A 17,274-nucleotide genomic window follows, 5' to 3' on the forward strand; every position below is an offset into this window, starting at 1 on the left:
TTTGAGTCTACATGGTAATTTTATGTTAAGACAACTCTTGTGTAAAGTGTAATAAATTCGGTTGTAATTATCAAGAAAAATTTAATTTATTTCATTCATCCCTTTCTTTTGACTTCTTAGAGGCCATTTACGCGACACCATTTTCAACTAAAAACGGAAAACTGTTTTTTGTTTTTGCGTTTTTGCCATTTATTTACATGCTAACAGCATTTTAGGGGCCAGAAAACTTTTGAAAATGTGTTTTTTGAAAACAATATTGTGAAAACACAAATTTTGGAAAACTGTGTATTATGTGTTTAGTCTATAGATGCATAGTGTTGCTTTACAAAGTAACATCGCCAGCTACTGGCCTGGCATAGCCTGGCTAATGCCGGACATTGAGAATGAGATGTGGTCTGGAAACCACATCTTCATTTTCTCGTAGGTGAGGCGTGGTTTACGAATGTCCAGAGCCGTATTATTGGGTGGCATGTCTATCAAATGCGCCTGTACATTAGGGTTGTGACCAAGGGGGTAATCCATCGACCGGAAGTTGAAGCCTCGTGGGAGCTGACACCTTGTAACAGAACTTCACTTGCGTTAGCATTCCCATTGACTCCCATTAATTTTGGCGTCACTTTGACAGCGAATAACTTTACATCTGAGGCGTTTGAAGACCCCATTTGTCCTTTATTTCTAAAGAAACACGACAGTGTATAAATAGCTCCATTACCTTGTAGCTTATGTTATGGCCCCGTAGAAGCAGTTTTAGTGAAAGTAAGCATCTTTGGGATGTGCATCCCACAAATCTCTATCAACTGCAAGATGCGATCCTATCAATATGGGCCAACATTTCTAAAGAATGCTTTCAGCGCCTCGTTGAATCAATGCCACGTAAAATTAAGGCAGTTCTGAAGGCGAAAGGGGGTCAAACATAGTATTAGTATTGTGTTCCTAATAATCCTTTGGGTAAGTGTATATATTTGCAGGGTTGCCATAAAATGAAGTAGTTAAACCATTGCAAAATGTATTTTTTATTAATGCTGTGAACCATCCTAGTTGCCTGTAAAATAAACTGTACAAGCACATGAAATATAGATAGAAGACTTCAAACTATGTGGAGCAGAATGAATGCGTGACCCGTACATGGATCTCACGACCTGTCGTACATACACACATAAGTATTCTGTGAATTCGTTAGTTGCTTCCCCAATGGATTCTTGTGAAATGCTTGTATACTTGCTCATCACTACGTTACCTATACAGGATGTACAGAACTAACTTTTTCTAAAACATCAAACAGCATTCACTGTGTTAATGTCACTGACAACACAGCAGGAACATATAAGTTGAAAATTCATGGCATTTTAAATAAATGTGAAAAAGACGCTACTACAGTATGTTTATGATGGACAATTGACTGGCTCCTGAGTTCTGAATGTAAAAACCAGGGTTTTATGTCTATTTTCAATTCAGATTCGACAACTGTTATAAACAAGAATGCTTTTGACGGTTCTCGACACAAACAAACCCTCGCATCATGTCAAGACAGAACAGCATCAAGCATTAAAGGTATGTTTATAATTTAGTACTTGACAATGTTTCTTTAATACATAGACCTTTTAGACCTCCAGATATAGTTGAGATCTTTGTTTTCACATCCTCAAATGTTATTGCATTCAAACGCATAAAGGTACAACACAAATGCTTACAGAAACAGTCGAACGCCAATGCTTCGATACGCCTGTGATGATGCTCTTCGTTCGTTTTTCACTATTTACTTTATAATTGAATCGCTATCATTTCAAAACAGTGCATGTTAAAGACAGATGTACAGTATGTTAGTGTAAACCTGGATCCAGTTAATGCCGCTAGACTAATACATATTTGATTTTTATATTTTGAAGATATGCTAATGTATGATCCGGAATGCAACTTCTGCTAGATTCACTAACAGACTTTGGCATGTGATTTCTTAACTTAATAAAAAAAGCACTTAAAGGTACAGAAAGTGATTTCTGAGAATGTGTAACTTGAAAGTGGGTCGGATTGAGCACCAAAATTAGCCAATCAGCAGTAGGGGGTGTGTCCAATCATTAGGGGGGAGGTGCCTGTGTTGCATAGCTTGTGGATGAACTTGGGGGCGGAGCGATCAAGATGGGGGTGTGTTTGTTTTGGTGATTCTTAAAGGGTAACTCTGACCCCATTTACACCTGGTATTAAAATGCGATCTGTATCCAGATAAGTTATCCGGATAATAAAAGACGCTTGTTAATGCAAGGTGTAAATGCGTTGTGATCGGATCGTGATTGGATCTGCCTGACCACATCTGGAGGTAGTCTGGCTCGCATTGTGTCCGGATCTTTACTAGGTGTAAACGCAATCTGGTTGTTGAAACCACATATGTATATTTTACTCCTACCAAAAATGCTAAAAAATAAACGAGTGAGAGCGTGTTATATAGGCTATATGTCATGTTATAGCCTAGTCAGATGCGACACGCATCACCGCAGATGAGCAGCTGAGCGTCTATTCAACGTGCAAACATCGCAAATAAAAGTGAAAGTAAGTCACAGACGCAGTTAACACATCTTCAAGTAAAGAAACGAAATTATCTTACCAGGCCTGTTGCCACTCTCTCTTATTAATGTCTCTGATTTGGAAATTAGCTGATGATCAATAAAATGCCGCTCAGATCTGTTGCTTTTGGTGGCGTGCAATCCATTAAATCTGCATATAACGCAGGAGATCGGATTTATATCCGTTTTGCAAAAACACATTTATGTGGCCAGGTGTAAATGGAATCGGTACTTATTATCCGGATAACTTATCTGGATACAGATCGCATTTTAATACCAGGTGTAAATGGGGTCTAAAACCCTGGTCAGAGCTCGACTCCACCCACTGGCAATATTTGAAAAATGCTGAAAAAGTGGGCTGACCCCAGCGGAGATAAACGGGACGAAATAGATGCTAAAACACTCTATCCTGATCATTTTCAATACTCGAAATCACTTACTGCACCTTCAAATACACTTTCATTGCAACCGAGTCTAAAATGACTTTCCACTTCAATCTACTTGTCCAACATAAATTCACATAAAATCTAAGTGTCATTAATTTTTTAAATAAAAAATATTGTGGTCATGCATGAATCCTCAATGTAAAAGATTAGGATACTTCTACATTTGTCATGCAAAACGTTGATTATCAATATTTGAGCATCATCATAATGCATTTTTGCTATGTATTACAAGTGTTCAATATTTTTTAATGATATTTCACTTTATTTTACAAAAAATGCAAAATGTCCACAGAAAATAGAAATTTGAAGTGTGCATATCATGGCACATTTAAAGTTCCTTTTACAGACAAAACGCAGGTTAAATATGAACTTTTTGTTCATAACACTAACAAGTTGTGTAACCACATAAAAAAAACAAAAACAAAACAACTTGATTGTCGAACCCAAGTGAGACTGTAGTTCTACTTTATGGAAAAAGTTAGGTCTGAATACTCTTTCCATAGAGAAACTGAAGGGTACTAATACACATAATACTAGGATCGTGCGGTGTTGCTGCCATTATCGTAGTCGTCGTCGTCGTCAGACTGCTGGTCTGGAGGTATGGCGCGGGTTTGGCTGGCTCGTACGCTGGTCAGGTGAGGGCAGGCGGAGATCAGGTTGGCAATGCCAACGAGAGTCACACCTGTGCCGTCCAGGTTCACTTGACTCAACTGCATACGACACAGGAACTTCAGACCTGAGATATTAAACACATGATGTTAGAGACGTTTCTTCATACTAGAACATGATTTTGGAGGGGATACCAATATGCAACGCACCGTGATCAGTGATTCTGGTTCTGCTGAGGTTGAGTTTCACCAGCTGAGGACAGTGAACTAGACCTTGTCTGATCACTGTATCGCCAACCTGTGTACTGGCCAAACCCATCACCTACAAAAACAACACGGAAGATGAATTTCTAAATGCATAACAAAATATTTGAAATGTTTATCGTCTTCTTTACTGTGACTTTTGATCAATTTAACGCATCCTTGCTGATTAAAACTGTACCTGCAGATGTGGCAAGTGTGTGATCAAGGCTGAAACGCCCCTGCTAGTGACAGCGGTCCGGTCGAGACACAGTTCCTGGAGTTCTTTTAGACTGATCAGTCCTTGCAGCCCACTGTCACTCACTTGAGTGTTGCTAAGAGACAGCTTCTTCAGCCTATCAGGTAAAAAGGGGCGTGGTTTTCATTACCATCTTTGAAATTCATTTCAGCATTACCAGATTTGCAAGTTTGCATTAATCCAAATTACACCAGAACAAGGGCTGCTTTGGTCTTTTGATCTCCTACTTAGACATTTTTAGACTCATGGCTTTGCTCAAAGCTCTACCTGTTCATGTTGGCAAGCTGCGTAATGCCGTGGTCTGTGAGCTGAGTGTAGTCGGTCAGGTCGAGCTCTAAGAGCAAAGTCTGTCTGGATAGAAATGACAGTCCAGCGTCTGTCACACAGTGTCTGCCAGGAAGGGTGAGCTGGGTGAGCCTCAGGCCTGCACGGAGGAATCAAACAATGTAGACACTAAAGCAGGACTAAACAACTTGCATTCTGGACTGAAATTAAATTCCATGTGTTTGCACCTGAAATGATCTCCAGCACGTGGTTTCCATCTGTGACGGGTATGCCAGCCAGGCTGAGAGCTGATAGGCTAGGGTGGGATGCTAGGCACTGGAGAGAATTTTCCCGTACACCTGTGCCGTCCAGGTGAAGCGTCTGCAGGTTTCGGAGCTCTGCGAGGGCAGACACATCACTCACCTGAAGGCGAAAAGAGACAAACGCTAAATATAGGGTAGTGAGGTCCAAAATAAACCTTAAAAACAAAACTTGTAACAGCTTTATGACTTTGAGATTGTGCAAGCTGAGTTAGGCTTGTTTGGAGAAACAAAAACAGTATACCGTGTATATATTTACACTATAGGTCAAATGTTTGGGGTCAGTACGAGTTTTTTATCTCCCTTTTATTTAGTAAGAATGCATTAAATTGATCAAAGTTTAACGTTGTTACAAATAATCGCAAATAAACGCTGTTATTTTAAACTTTCTAGTCGTCAAAGAACCCTAAAAAAATTATTAAAGGGATACTCCACTTTTTTTTGGAAATAGGCTCATTATACAACTCCCAGTTAAACAGTTGAGTTTTACCGTTTTCGAATCCATTCAGCCGATTTTCTGATATTTAGAAGAATATCAGTAACCAGAGAGTTTCTGGTCCCATTGACTTCCATTGTAGGAAAAAAATATACAATGGAAGTCAATGAGACCAGAAACTGTCTGTTAACTGATATTCTTCTAAATATCAAAAAATCGACTGAATGGATTCGAAAACGGTAAAAACTCAACTGTTTAACTCTGGGGGAGTTGTAAAATGAGCCTATTTCCAAAAAAAGTGGAGTATCCCTTTAAGGTCCCCACAAAAATATTAATCAGCTCAACTGTTTTCAACATTGATGATAATACTGTAATAAAACATGTTTCATGAGCAGCAAATCAGGATATTAGAATGATTTCTGAAGGATCATGCGAGGCTGAAAATTCAGCTTTGATAACAGGAATAAATTACACTTGAACACACTATACAGCTATTTACTGTTTATTACCTTTTTTACTGTATTTTTGATCAAATACATGTAGCCTTGGTGAGCAGAAGAGACTTTTCTCCAAAAAAAAATCTTACCGACCCCAAACTTGTAAAGAAGTGTGTATGTAAATTAACATCAAACTTTTATTTGTGTGAAAGGGATGGTATATATTTTAGCAGATTATTAACAGATCAGATAAAATATGAAATATGTCACTTATTTCTTGTAAAACAATCTATAATTTTGGATAGACATAAATCCTAGTATACTGTATACACATTGGGTACTATTTTTTCCCATACTTTTCACAGAGACTGCGGCAGCATTATTTGGATTAAGCTATTTTTTCTGTTCGACTATTATTGTGTGATATAGTCTATTTTGGATAACAAAATTAGCTATAAACATTTTTATTAAATATTCTGAAATAAACAATCTAGATGTAGATTACCTTGGTGTGTTTAATACTGAGCATTCGCAGTTGTGGCACGCACGAGGGCAGCGCTCTCAGTGTGCGCTCCGTGATGCCCGTCTGATTCAGGCTGAGCTGACAAAGCGCAGAGGAACCTGACTGCAGATACATCAGCAGACCTGCATCGCTTACTTTGGTCTGGTCCAGAGCCAGGAACGTCAGACTGCGGAGTCCTGAGATCAGACAGAACGAGAGCGCGCATAATCTCTTATAGATGCTACACTTCAAGATCCCATGTCATTTTAGGTTTCAGAAAGGTGCTCAGTCAAAGCGGCATTACGTCACTAAAGTGTGGGATAACACGAGGGCTCCGTTTGCAACAGGGTTTATGTGGTTTCCGACGCGCCGTCTTACCTGTGATATGCTGCATGCAGCTGTCTGTTAGTTTGCTACAGGACGACAGGTTGAGATGCTGCAGTTTTGAGAGGTTGGACAACACAGAAAGTCCGGCATCTGCAATATAAAAAGGGAAAAGTAATCATTTTACAAGCAATTCAGTACACTGAAATGTGTCATGTGGAACTTTTGTAAGAAGGAAATGCCATATTTGGTCATATTTCACCCCCTCAATTTTGGTTAAAGAAAATTAAGCCTACTTTAGGATCATTAAAGATTTTTTTCTACATTATTGTTTGATTATGGTTCTGACAATTAAGCATATTAACCCCTAAATTGCAAAAAAATGTTACAGAAAGTCAACATATGTTTATAGTAATGAATATCAGACGTTCCTTTACAACAAATACGATGACTGTAGTACAATTTAACCCCTTAACTGTCACCCCCCTTTTTGAGAATGGGGTTAAAATGCACTGTTCACACTTAAATGGTTGTAATTCAAGAATGCTTTGGAATATATACCCAAGTTTGGTCTTGTTTTAAAGAAAACACTCAGCAGATTATTGCTGGAGTGAAAACACTTAAAAAAATGAAAGTATTAAAAAGTTATGGAAGTTTAAATTCACAGTAAATCAAATATACTTTACTATATATTTTTATTTTATATAAAATATATATTTCACAAAATATTTTTAACTCTAAAATTACGATAAAATCAAAGTTATAAATCTAACCAAGCTATGTTCCAAATTTGAAGTTGATATCACAAAAATTGTGATGTTCCCATGAGATTTTGTTTAGGTGTAGTACCAAAAATAGCCACCGGGTGCCATTGTGATAATTAGATTAGGATTTAATAGAAATATAGTGAAGTAAAGTCAGGCAGTTCAGGGGTTAATATTAATTGTGCTTTATTCATATTAAAAGTTATTAATAAATATTGTTATTTACCAATAACAACATGGTAAATTAGTAAAAATGTTTTATTAGAATGGTATTTGTTTTTCTATTATTAATAAATATTTATTTACATTAATGTAGTATTTATTTTATTATGTTATAAAGATATTTTAATGATATATCTTTGACAATCCATCTTTAAAAAAAATATATTTGTACACACACACACACACACACACACAACCAATCAACATAATGTAATGATTCTTAATGAAATAAAAACAGCAAAACAATAATAATAAATATTCTTTTTCTTTCTTTGGATTTTTAGTGAGTTTCTCACACACCTGTGATAAGTGGAGAGTTGACGAAGCTGAGATGCTTGAGACAGGAAAACGCCCTCAGTTGCCGCAGAAGCTCGTTGGTGGTGTACGGGTAGCAGTTTAGGACAAACCTCTGCAGCGGGCAGCCAAAGAACAGCTCCAGTGTGCGTGGTCGGAGTGAACGCTCACGTGCCATGTGAGCCAACAAGAGTTCGGCCAGCTCTGGGGTCAGACACGCCAGGCTACTGCTGTACTGCATGCTGGGAGCTGAGAGAGCAGGATTAATGGCTTGCGTTAAGAACTCATCATGTGATTAGTAAACAGCACTAAGTGGTGTCTTTCTGACCTGTCATGAGGGAAACGGTGGCCCTGGTGGCCATCGAGCAGAGAGAGGGCACACGGGGGGTCTTGAAGGCTTTTTTGGGGGGTGAGGGCTGCCCGTGTGGGGAATGCTGCTCGTCGTGATGGGCGGCTCTCTGTAAACGCTCTACCGCTGCTTGACCCGCAGCTCCACGCAACGCACGGGCTTCCTCAGGGTCTGCTGGGACTTCAGGCTCCGCCTCCCTTCAACACATAACCAATTACACCGAGTCACAACCTCATCTATTTTAAGGAAAAAGCACGATAAGTTTTCCAAATGCTAAAGCAAATGTACAGTATATAACACTTTGGCTGGGAAACAAATCGAGCAAAGCAACTGACAGTCGTAATGATGAAAGAGAGAGACATATTATTAACGTGTCGAATTCTAATATCTTTTTATGAAGCTCTTATCCATCACATGGCCTACCTGAGTCTGTTGCCCTGCTCCGGCCAGTGATGTCTGGGCTCCAGTCCTCCTCTTGCCCTGTTCTCCAGGAAGAAGGGCAACTGTGGCATTCCTGCCAGAACGAGGAGGAGAACATTTACAATTTGAATTAAGTATTTTGAGTTTTATACATTGATTTTTATTTAGCGTATGGTTAAAACCTCACTTGTTTGAATAGCATTTTTTCCTATTAGAACAAGAAAACAGGTTTCCCACACACCTTTTCCACAACTTCTTCAATCTTTCGTGATTAATGGATATGAATTTTTTCTAAAAGAGCAGTTTCTAGCTAGCCTGGATGCCAGCCCGAACTCCGCCCACAACATTTTTTGCTCGGGAAGTTCCATCGAGGAGTAATTATGATCAGACAAGAAACGTTCGGGCCAATCAAATTGCCAGGGCGGGCTTTATACGATGATGGACAGATGATCTGCAAGGACGTAATCATCACGTTATCACTGGAGCTGGAGAATTGAGATGTATAGATTCCGCTGTTGTAAAATAAATCGACAGCGCATTCATTTTAATAGACAAACAGAGAACTGCAATCAAGGCATTTGTTGATTTTGGCGTCCTTCCTACATGATTCGGGAAAAGTGTAACTTATCAGCTGGCTCTGACGGTCGCTAAGAAGATGGGACGTAACGAAAAGCCTGTGGTCGTTGTGGTCTCTCCTTTGGTCGCACTCATGGAGAAGTAAGTAAAAGAAGCAACACTTGTTATTTAACTTCTAAAATAAGGAGTTGGAGTTGACTTACTGCGTTGCTCTGATTGGTTGGTAGGTCTACCGACTATCCAATTGAGTGCAGAGTTTTTTTTTTCCTGGTTCGGTTACGACACGCCTCATAATCAAAGCCCTACGTAGGAGTTTCAGACTCATATTCTCACTAGAATATGAGTATGACGAAGTCAGGCTAGTTTCTAGCATATATTTTAGATATAACATATCAGATATACAAATATTTTGGAGCTTAACATAACAGAATATCAAGTAGCAGTAAATAGTTTAAAATTGTTAAAAAATATATATATATATATGAAGAGTTCAGATGCAAAAGCCTCTAAATGCCATTTGAAATTTTCTTCTTTAATGATGATTTTTATCAAACTTGTATATTAAAGTTCAGTAATTTTACTTAAATGGCAATGATAATTACCTATTAATTGTTATTTAAGTGAAATTATTGAACTTAAATATACAAGTTTGATAAAAATCATCATTAAAGAAGAAAATTTCAAATGGCATTTAGAGGCTTTTGCATCTGAACTCTTCAAATATATCTCAATTAAATGCCGTTCTTTCTATTCTTTCAAAAATACAGATTTTTTGCCACAAAAATATAAATTATAGAATAAGAAATTATAATAAATGTTTAAATGTTAAAATAAATTAAAAATGTTTAAATGTTATAATAAATGTCTTGAGCATCAAATTAATTTCAGAAGGATCATGAAGACACACAGTACATGTATAGTATAATACATATAGTATATTATAAATGTTTGTTACATATGAACAAACATGTACATATCTTTTTAAGATGACAAATTATATTTTAAAAAAAGGATTGTATGCATTTCAATTACTATTCCAAGCTTGGAAATCAGTTAAAACAAACAAATATTTCCATGTTTTTCATGACTATGTTGACATATCTTAAAAAAACTATTTACAATTACTTGTACGACCCATAATTACATCAAGTAAACAAATTAAATTTAAATTGCACCAAATTAAGCGAGCTTTCAATTACACAGCCTCAATATCACAAGACTTGCACTGAAAGGAACCGCATATTAAGCTAATTACCGTATATTAGCATGTTCACAGGCCGGCTCGCTAAACCAATCCAGCTGCAGTTAATTTCTGTGTGTCTCTAGTGTACAAATTAACATATGATCTCCCGTCGTCGACTTCACAGCATCTCAAAACGATGTCCAAAGCTGCTTTCTCTACCAGCGTGTCTGAAATCCCCCGAAATTAAACTTCCAGTGAAAAGAGCGCTATGTCAGACACATGAGACCTGGCTTGATTAATTGTTGCGTTTTTCATCATTTGAACGAGGTGAATGGGTTTTTACTTATAAATGGCTCTAAACTAGGACAAGGGCGGGCATTAACCTCTTACCCAATATGGACTTCCCAGTGTTTCTCACACTTTGGTCACTGACTACAACCCCAATGCAGGGTTACTGAACAAAGATCTCTGAGTCAGCAGTCCAAAAAATGCAGCAATGGTTTCAGATCACTAATAATACACATATGATCTGTTACATCCCGGCAAACACAGATCATTCTCCTAACGAAAGAATTAATATTCAAGGAATGTTCTTTTTAGGTTTTATATTTAAACAACCAAAAACTCACATTCTGGGAACGTTCAGCAAAGCTGGACTGAGAGCGTGTCTAAATGATTAAAAACAAAACAGCTAAACTAGTATTTTTTAGTCAGGCATCTACTTCCATTTATTTGATCAACTAAGCTTTTGCAGAATCATTCAGTGAGAGCTGATAAAGCCAGTTCTTTGGATGTTTTGTCCATTCATTAACATTCCTGTCGTCCTTCTGTTTCTATTGAGAGATTATGGCCTTTTCTGATTCATTCATTGGAGTTCAAAACGCAGCGTACATGGCTTTTTAGCCCGTTCACATCAATATCTTTGGTTTACGGCCTCTAAAAGGAATTCCCTTTGATTGTAGCTTAAAGTGCGTGTTTTATCTTCGATGTCCAAAGCAGAGGTGACTGTAATCAAGCCAATGCTAATTGTAATGACTCAATCATTGGGAAACAACTTTTCACGTTTAATTTTGCCACTCACAATTATTAATTCTCATACTTGAACAAACCCCAAACCATAAGTATTTAACTTCGGCACCTAACTCGTCCTGCAACGTGCAACAAACATAAATACCGTAAAACATCAAATAATAGCCCGGGCTTTTATTTTCCCAAAACGTCGAACTGCACCAGCTTGTATTTGAGACAGGCGTCTATGTGAGACGGGCCTTTATAATTTAGTGTTGAGATGTTGTTCATTGAGTCTCTAAATGCTCCACGTGAAAATGCGGTCTTCCAACCTTTTACTATTGTGTCAATTGATTTGATTAATATGCGCGAGGGAGAGAGCAAGACTGCCCTCGTGTTGTTTGAAGATGTGAGAGTGCGCGCGCAAACAAAAATTTGCTTTGGCGGCCGCCAAAAAGCGGACAATCTGACGGTTTTAGAAGATTAGCAACCCGAAACTAAAAAATAGGGCTGGGTAATAAATATCGATTTCTCGATACTAATCGATTCTCATTTTTACGAACCGATATCGATTCTTAAATCTCAAGAATCGATTAGTCATCCTGTTTCATTTGAATGAATGGAACATTGTATAGTGGCTGCGCGCATCCAAAAAAAAAAAAAAATCGCAATAATTTTTGTCCTTTGTTACTATTGACATGAAACAAAGTCTCAATTTTCAAATTACGTCCATTTTCTTTAGAAATTCAAAAGCATAAACTATGTTTTGGCGCTGTGGCGTGAGATCGCTCTGGCGCAGCTTAAGAGAAGCAGCAGCGCTGATCTCTCCTCCGGCTTAATAATACCAGTCACAGCGTGAAATAAACATGAATGAGCATCTGAAAGTGTGTTAAAATATAGAGTACAACTTATCGAAATCCGTATCATATCACATTGATTCGCTCAACCGTGGAAAGATGTCAGTTAAACAGCTTGTAATCAATGTCATTGTCATATTTACCTCAGAAAACCCACACAAACTCGTTAGTCAGCTAGAAAAAATAACTCTAGAGAGGAGAATTTTGCTAAATATATACACCATATTACATATGCATTATAATCTTAATGTTCTTCAATATTTCATGCATATTTGAATAAATCTGGCAAGTTTTTATGACAGCTACCATTTAAATGTTTATATTTCATATAATCTTCCTATTATAAAATAAATAAAAGTGTAATTTAAGTGTTTGTATAGCTACAAAACAGTTCATTATTACCTTCATATTAGGCTAATGAAGCCTATTGGCTACAACTAGACTCCCATAGTTTACAACATTAGTTAAGAGATTTGATTTCCTTGAGAACATTTGCCATTTATTGTAACTGATATCCAAAATAATCAATATTGAATCGAAATCGAATCGAATTGTGAAATTTGTGTCAATACCCAGCCCTACTAAAAAACATACCTGGCCTCTATTTGAGACCGGCTTTTATGTACCCAAACCTGCAGCCACACCAGGCGAGTAAAAGGTAGTACCTCAAAATGTGGCTATAACTTTTCTAAGCGTTCAAACAATATAAAAGTGGTGAAAATCTCATAGATTTACAGGGAAACTCAAACCATACCTAAAGACCAGTATGTCATAGAGACCTGGGCAAAACCATCAAGAAACCACCCAGAACAACCATTATGTACCGTTGAGATGAAATGGAGGTACAACTTCTTCTTCTGGTTGCTCATCGTTTTCTAAATGTTCCTCATCTTCTGCATCACCTTGCACCAGTTTCTGGCCTCGTCCTGTCGGATGAAAACGTCTAATTACAGAATGTGTGTGTAGGGCAGGGTTAATATTATCAACTAAAACTATTCAAATGCAAAAAATAATTTTACTAGGTTCGAGCTAATTAGCTGGGGAAAACTAAAACTATTAAACACATTTTTGTTGATTTCTGTTAATAAAGTATAATATTTAATAAAAATAGCAAAAACATAATTAAAACAAAAACTGAAAATATACAAATATTTCAATGATAATTTTAATAGTAATACTAAAATAACACTGCGTGGTGCATTCACAAATGAGTTCAAGTAAAGTACCGGTAAATCTTACCCCAGAAGTGAGAGGGTCCTGACAGTGGAGGTTCGACCCCAGGAATCCCAGCATACCCCACTGCTTCCTCCCACAGCTGATGGGGCAGCGGTGGGGGCACATCCAGTTCCTCTAAAGCTTCGGCCTCCACTCGGGGTGGCTCATTGAGCGGTGCCACCGGCTCTTCCTGTGGCTCCGCCTCCGGCTGTCCTACAGGAGCCAATCTGGATGCTGGACTGGGCGGGTCCTGTGGCGTCTCAGGGGGCGTGGTCTGAATGCAAAGTGCAGCGTTGGGGGTCAGTCCCAGAGACCGGAGGGAGCAGGATAGCTCGGTTTCACCAAAGCGCTTGCGAGGGAACCCTTGCAGGAGGGAGAAGGCGGGTAGTGATGGGTGGCGACCGCTAATGAACTCGACGACGTGACTTAAGGGAGTGTCTGCAGGGAAACGCTCACGCATTGATTCCCCAGAAGGGAGGCGGATCTATAACACAAAACAAGTACAAACATTTCAGACAGATCAACAAATAAAAAAATACACTGTTGTTAGAAAGCAGAGGGGAAAAATAATCTCTCACCATGAGGATGCAGTGGTTGTCCACGCTCGTCTCCACACGTCCACCCAGTCTCTGTCCCTGTCCGCTGGATGGAGAGGTCTCAGCTGTGGCTTCAGTTTGGGCCTTTTCCTGCTGACTGCGCCGGTCCTCTGCTATCCTCTTCAGTACCAACTCACGCTCCTGAACAGGACAAACTGTTACAGCACTGGGAACCAAAAGTGACCTTGCAGAGCAAGAAAATGTGAGGGCAGATGGAGCAAAAACACAGATGGCACTCAAATGTTCTTGTTTGCTTGATGACTTCTTTATGGTATTATATCTATATTTGATATAGAGGGAATGCATTGACACGTGACTTTCCCGCCGGAACAACCCCCCTCAGCCTGACCGAGTGGCAAAAGATCTGCTGCGTGACTGGATTTAATAGGGCAAACTGCGGAAATGCGACTAAATCAAACAATTTTATCAAATGTTGGACTCAATATAGTGTTTCTTACAACTTACTAAAGATCCAGTGATCCATGGATATTGACATGCAATCGTGTTGCCTGACATTTATGTTTGCCTGATTTCGACACCGGGGAAATAAAAGCACCTAAACATAAAGCAAATTTGCCTGTGAATGCTTTATATAAATATAATATAGGTAGGTCTAAATCCGGGCGATCACTTATATCAGTGTTATATATAGCCTATATATCATATCGTCCAGCCCTAAAACTTTATACGTTTTTTGGTCAGTGTTTATTAAAAAAACATCCAATAATGCAGAATATGCAATGATAAATATTTAATTGATGAGTTGTTAATGTATATAACAATACAAAATATATGGGTATGGTTTTACAGCTAAATTCAGCATATTGACACAAATTGATAACTGCAAATCCACCTTTGGCTGACTGGAGTCCAGTTGTTTCTGTGAATTGCAGCGATCCATTTGCTCATCTTTCTATAGCAGTCTGTAAAAATATACCTCCGATGTTTTGTCAAATCTAGTTGTAGGCCTACAGTCAATCGCAAAGCTCTTTCCCACTTTATTTGTGTGTGTGGTGTGTTTGTTTTTGGCGGCATTCACGCTGAACACATACAGCCGCTCAGTCTTTTTGCCACTCACTGTGAGGAACTGCAGGCCGACGGTGACGTCACGCGCATTCCCTCTATTAAAACATTATTTAAATACATTTTTGGGTGAACTAACCCTTGTTTATGAAACTTTACTGTAAAAATATGAAACCTTTCACTGATTCACCTGCTTCTTTTGTCTCTTCTCTAGCTGTGCCTCTTGGGCCACTCGTTGCCTCTGCTGCTCGTGGAAATTACTCTTATCCTGCTTGATCCGCGTTTCCAGGGGTGGATGCTCTTTCGCTCCGGGACTGTTTGCGGAAGGAGGTGCCAAGACTAAAGAGGGACCTAAAAGCAGAAAAAAAGCTGATAATGCATTCCTCTGCATTGCATAACATTTCAGAAAGCTGCATTAACATCTGCTAATGATGCACTATGCACAAAATCACATGACCTGTGAGTATTTACACAGTAAATCAAATTTTCCTTTCCAGCAGATTGTTAATCCTCTTGTGAAAGAAGTCAGTTTGTCACACAAATGAGTAAATGAACAAACTGCTGTTTTTTTTTTTACCTGTTGCTTCAGACTGTGAGTTGTTGTTGTTGTAGCAAAGAGCATCTTTGGGAGGGTTGAATGCAGAAAACGCTGTTTCTAGAGGACCTGAAGGCTGCTTGACTAGTTTATGTCGTGGACTACCGCCTTGCAAAAGCCTTCAGAGCAATTGTGAGAATAAATAAGAGAGCTGGAAAATTTTTGCTTAATAACCAAACAGGAGAGTATTCAACCTATGACTACTTTCATCACATATTAAAACCACATTTGTTTCTTGGTAAACCATAACCAATTAAAGGGATAGTTCACTTGGAAATACATTTTTGGTATGTTTTAGCTTACCTCAATGGCATCCAAGATGTAGGTGTCTTTGTTTCTGCGGCAGTAGTTTCAATTTTTTTTTTACCTCTTGTTACCCCAGCCACAAAGCGCCCATGCCCTCAGATCACTTGGACGTGGCTGTAGTTACAAGAGGTAAAAACGATATAAATAGTATACTGTTTGTTTTCTCACACAAACCGCTCATTTCGCATCTTAGGCCGTACTCGCATTTAAAAGTCATTACATCATATTGAATTTGGACTTATCTGTGCAGGCTCTTTGAGGTGGTGACCATAGACCGAAGAACGACAACTATTGCGGAAACAAAGACACCTCTTGGATGCCCTTGAGGTAAGCTAAAAAATAATTTCAAAGTGAACTATCCCTTTAAACCTATTTCACTATTCAGAAATATATAAACAACACCCTGAAAGACATTTACCATTCAGCCGCTTCTGGTACAGAGAAGAATCCTGCCTGCATCGCTGCCTGTATCTGGTCCTCACTGAAGCCCATCTCAGTGAGAGTGCTGATGAACCCCCCTATGGTCTAGATAACAAGAAAACATTATGAAATCCATTGCAAAGGTATTATTTATTCACGCTGAGAATAAACACGAACTTCTATTATATTCTCGTAGCATTTATCATGCACACCACGGTACTAATGCTGTCACCACAGATATCACAGTGGACTTTCCCTCTTATAGTTTGATATCATGACACAGTTTGAGGCAACGAAAAATTATATTTATGTACGATTGATATATTAAGCTATTGTATTCTGAAAGCAAGAAACTTTCTTAATAACAAAATATTATTAACGTTAGTTATTGTGCATTAAAATAGACGATTTAGTTTTAGCTAGGCCTACTTGAAGAACACGTAAAAATGAGAAGTGTTTATATTATTTGATTATATTTGTCATTAGTCTATATATTTGAGAAGGCCATGCACAATGCCCGATATTATTTTCAATGTTTGTAATAAAGGTCTCAAGAGGCTTTCCTCGCAGACCTAGGCCTACTTTAATTTCCTCGTAATCTTAGAGTTACAGTAACAATGACTGTATAACTAAAATCTTAACGAGATTATAATAAAAGGCTGTAAGTTACTTGATGCTGTTCTATTGAAACTAATGCACGTATCACAGTTTATCATGTTTTATCCATGTCGGACAAGCTAATATTGCAATGCAATAACATTGCAAAAGCATTGCCGATTCTCGTTAACCATAGTTTCCGCTTACCGATGTGTCCATGATTGTATTATATCCTCAAAAATACTCGATATTGCGGTTTGTTGTCACTTTGCAGACGGTGTTTACTGATTGTCCGCACAGTAGAATGGTGACCGCTTACGTCACGGGGTTTTTTTCCGTCCTGACTGTACGCTCGACGCTGATTGGATGACTGACATTCGGAAACGCCTCCTGAGGACCATTAGCTGTTAGCTGTACCTGTCAATCAAAGCTCGTCTGAATGTGTTAAAGGAGCA

General features: G+C 38.4%; 1 protein-coding gene across 1 annotated transcript; it reads right to left on the bottom strand.

Annotated features, from left to right (window-relative positions):
* Window positions 1-997: 997 nt before the first annotated feature.
* Window positions 998-17,172, bottom strand: LOC120488247 (uncharacterized). The gene is made up of 17 exons (XM_039684871.2): window positions 17,027-17,172; window positions 16,221-16,327; window positions 15,479-15,615; window positions 15,092-15,252; window positions 13,861-14,019; window positions 13,307-13,766; window positions 12,892-12,993; window positions 8,447-8,537; window positions 8,003-8,220; window positions 7,681-7,923; window positions 6,449-6,547; window positions 6,074-6,267; window positions 4,624-4,798; window positions 4,379-4,535; window positions 4,055-4,208; window positions 3,823-3,934; window positions 998-3,740 (listed from the first exon to the last, which is right to left on the bottom strand). The coding sequence occupies exons 1-17, from the start codon at window positions 17,036-17,038 to the stop codon at window positions 3,538-3,540; spliced, it is 2,784 nt and encodes a 927-aa protein (XP_039540805.2). The 5' UTR covers window positions 17,039-17,172; the 3' UTR covers window positions 998-3,537.
* Window positions 17,173-17,274: the final 102 nt, after the last annotated feature.

The sequence above is a fragment of the Pimephales promelas genome, chromosome 22, assembly GCF_988280905.1.
Source record: "Pimephales promelas chromosome 22, fPimPro1.hap1.1, whole genome shotgun sequence".
Classification (NCBI taxonomy): Eukaryota; Metazoa; Chordata; class Actinopteri; order Cypriniformes; family Leuciscidae; genus Pimephales; species Pimephales promelas.

Coding starts and splice junctions, on each gene's coding strand:
- LOC120488247 (XM_039684871.2), bottom strand. Junction 15,616..16,220: donor GTACCAGAAGCGGCTGAATG/GTAAATGTCTTT, acceptor ATTGCTCTGAAG/GCTTTTGCAAGGCGGTAGTC. Junction 8,221..8,446: donor GAGCAGGGCAACAGACTCAG/GTAGGCCATGTG, acceptor TATGTGTTGAAG/GGAGGCGGAGCCTGAAGTCC.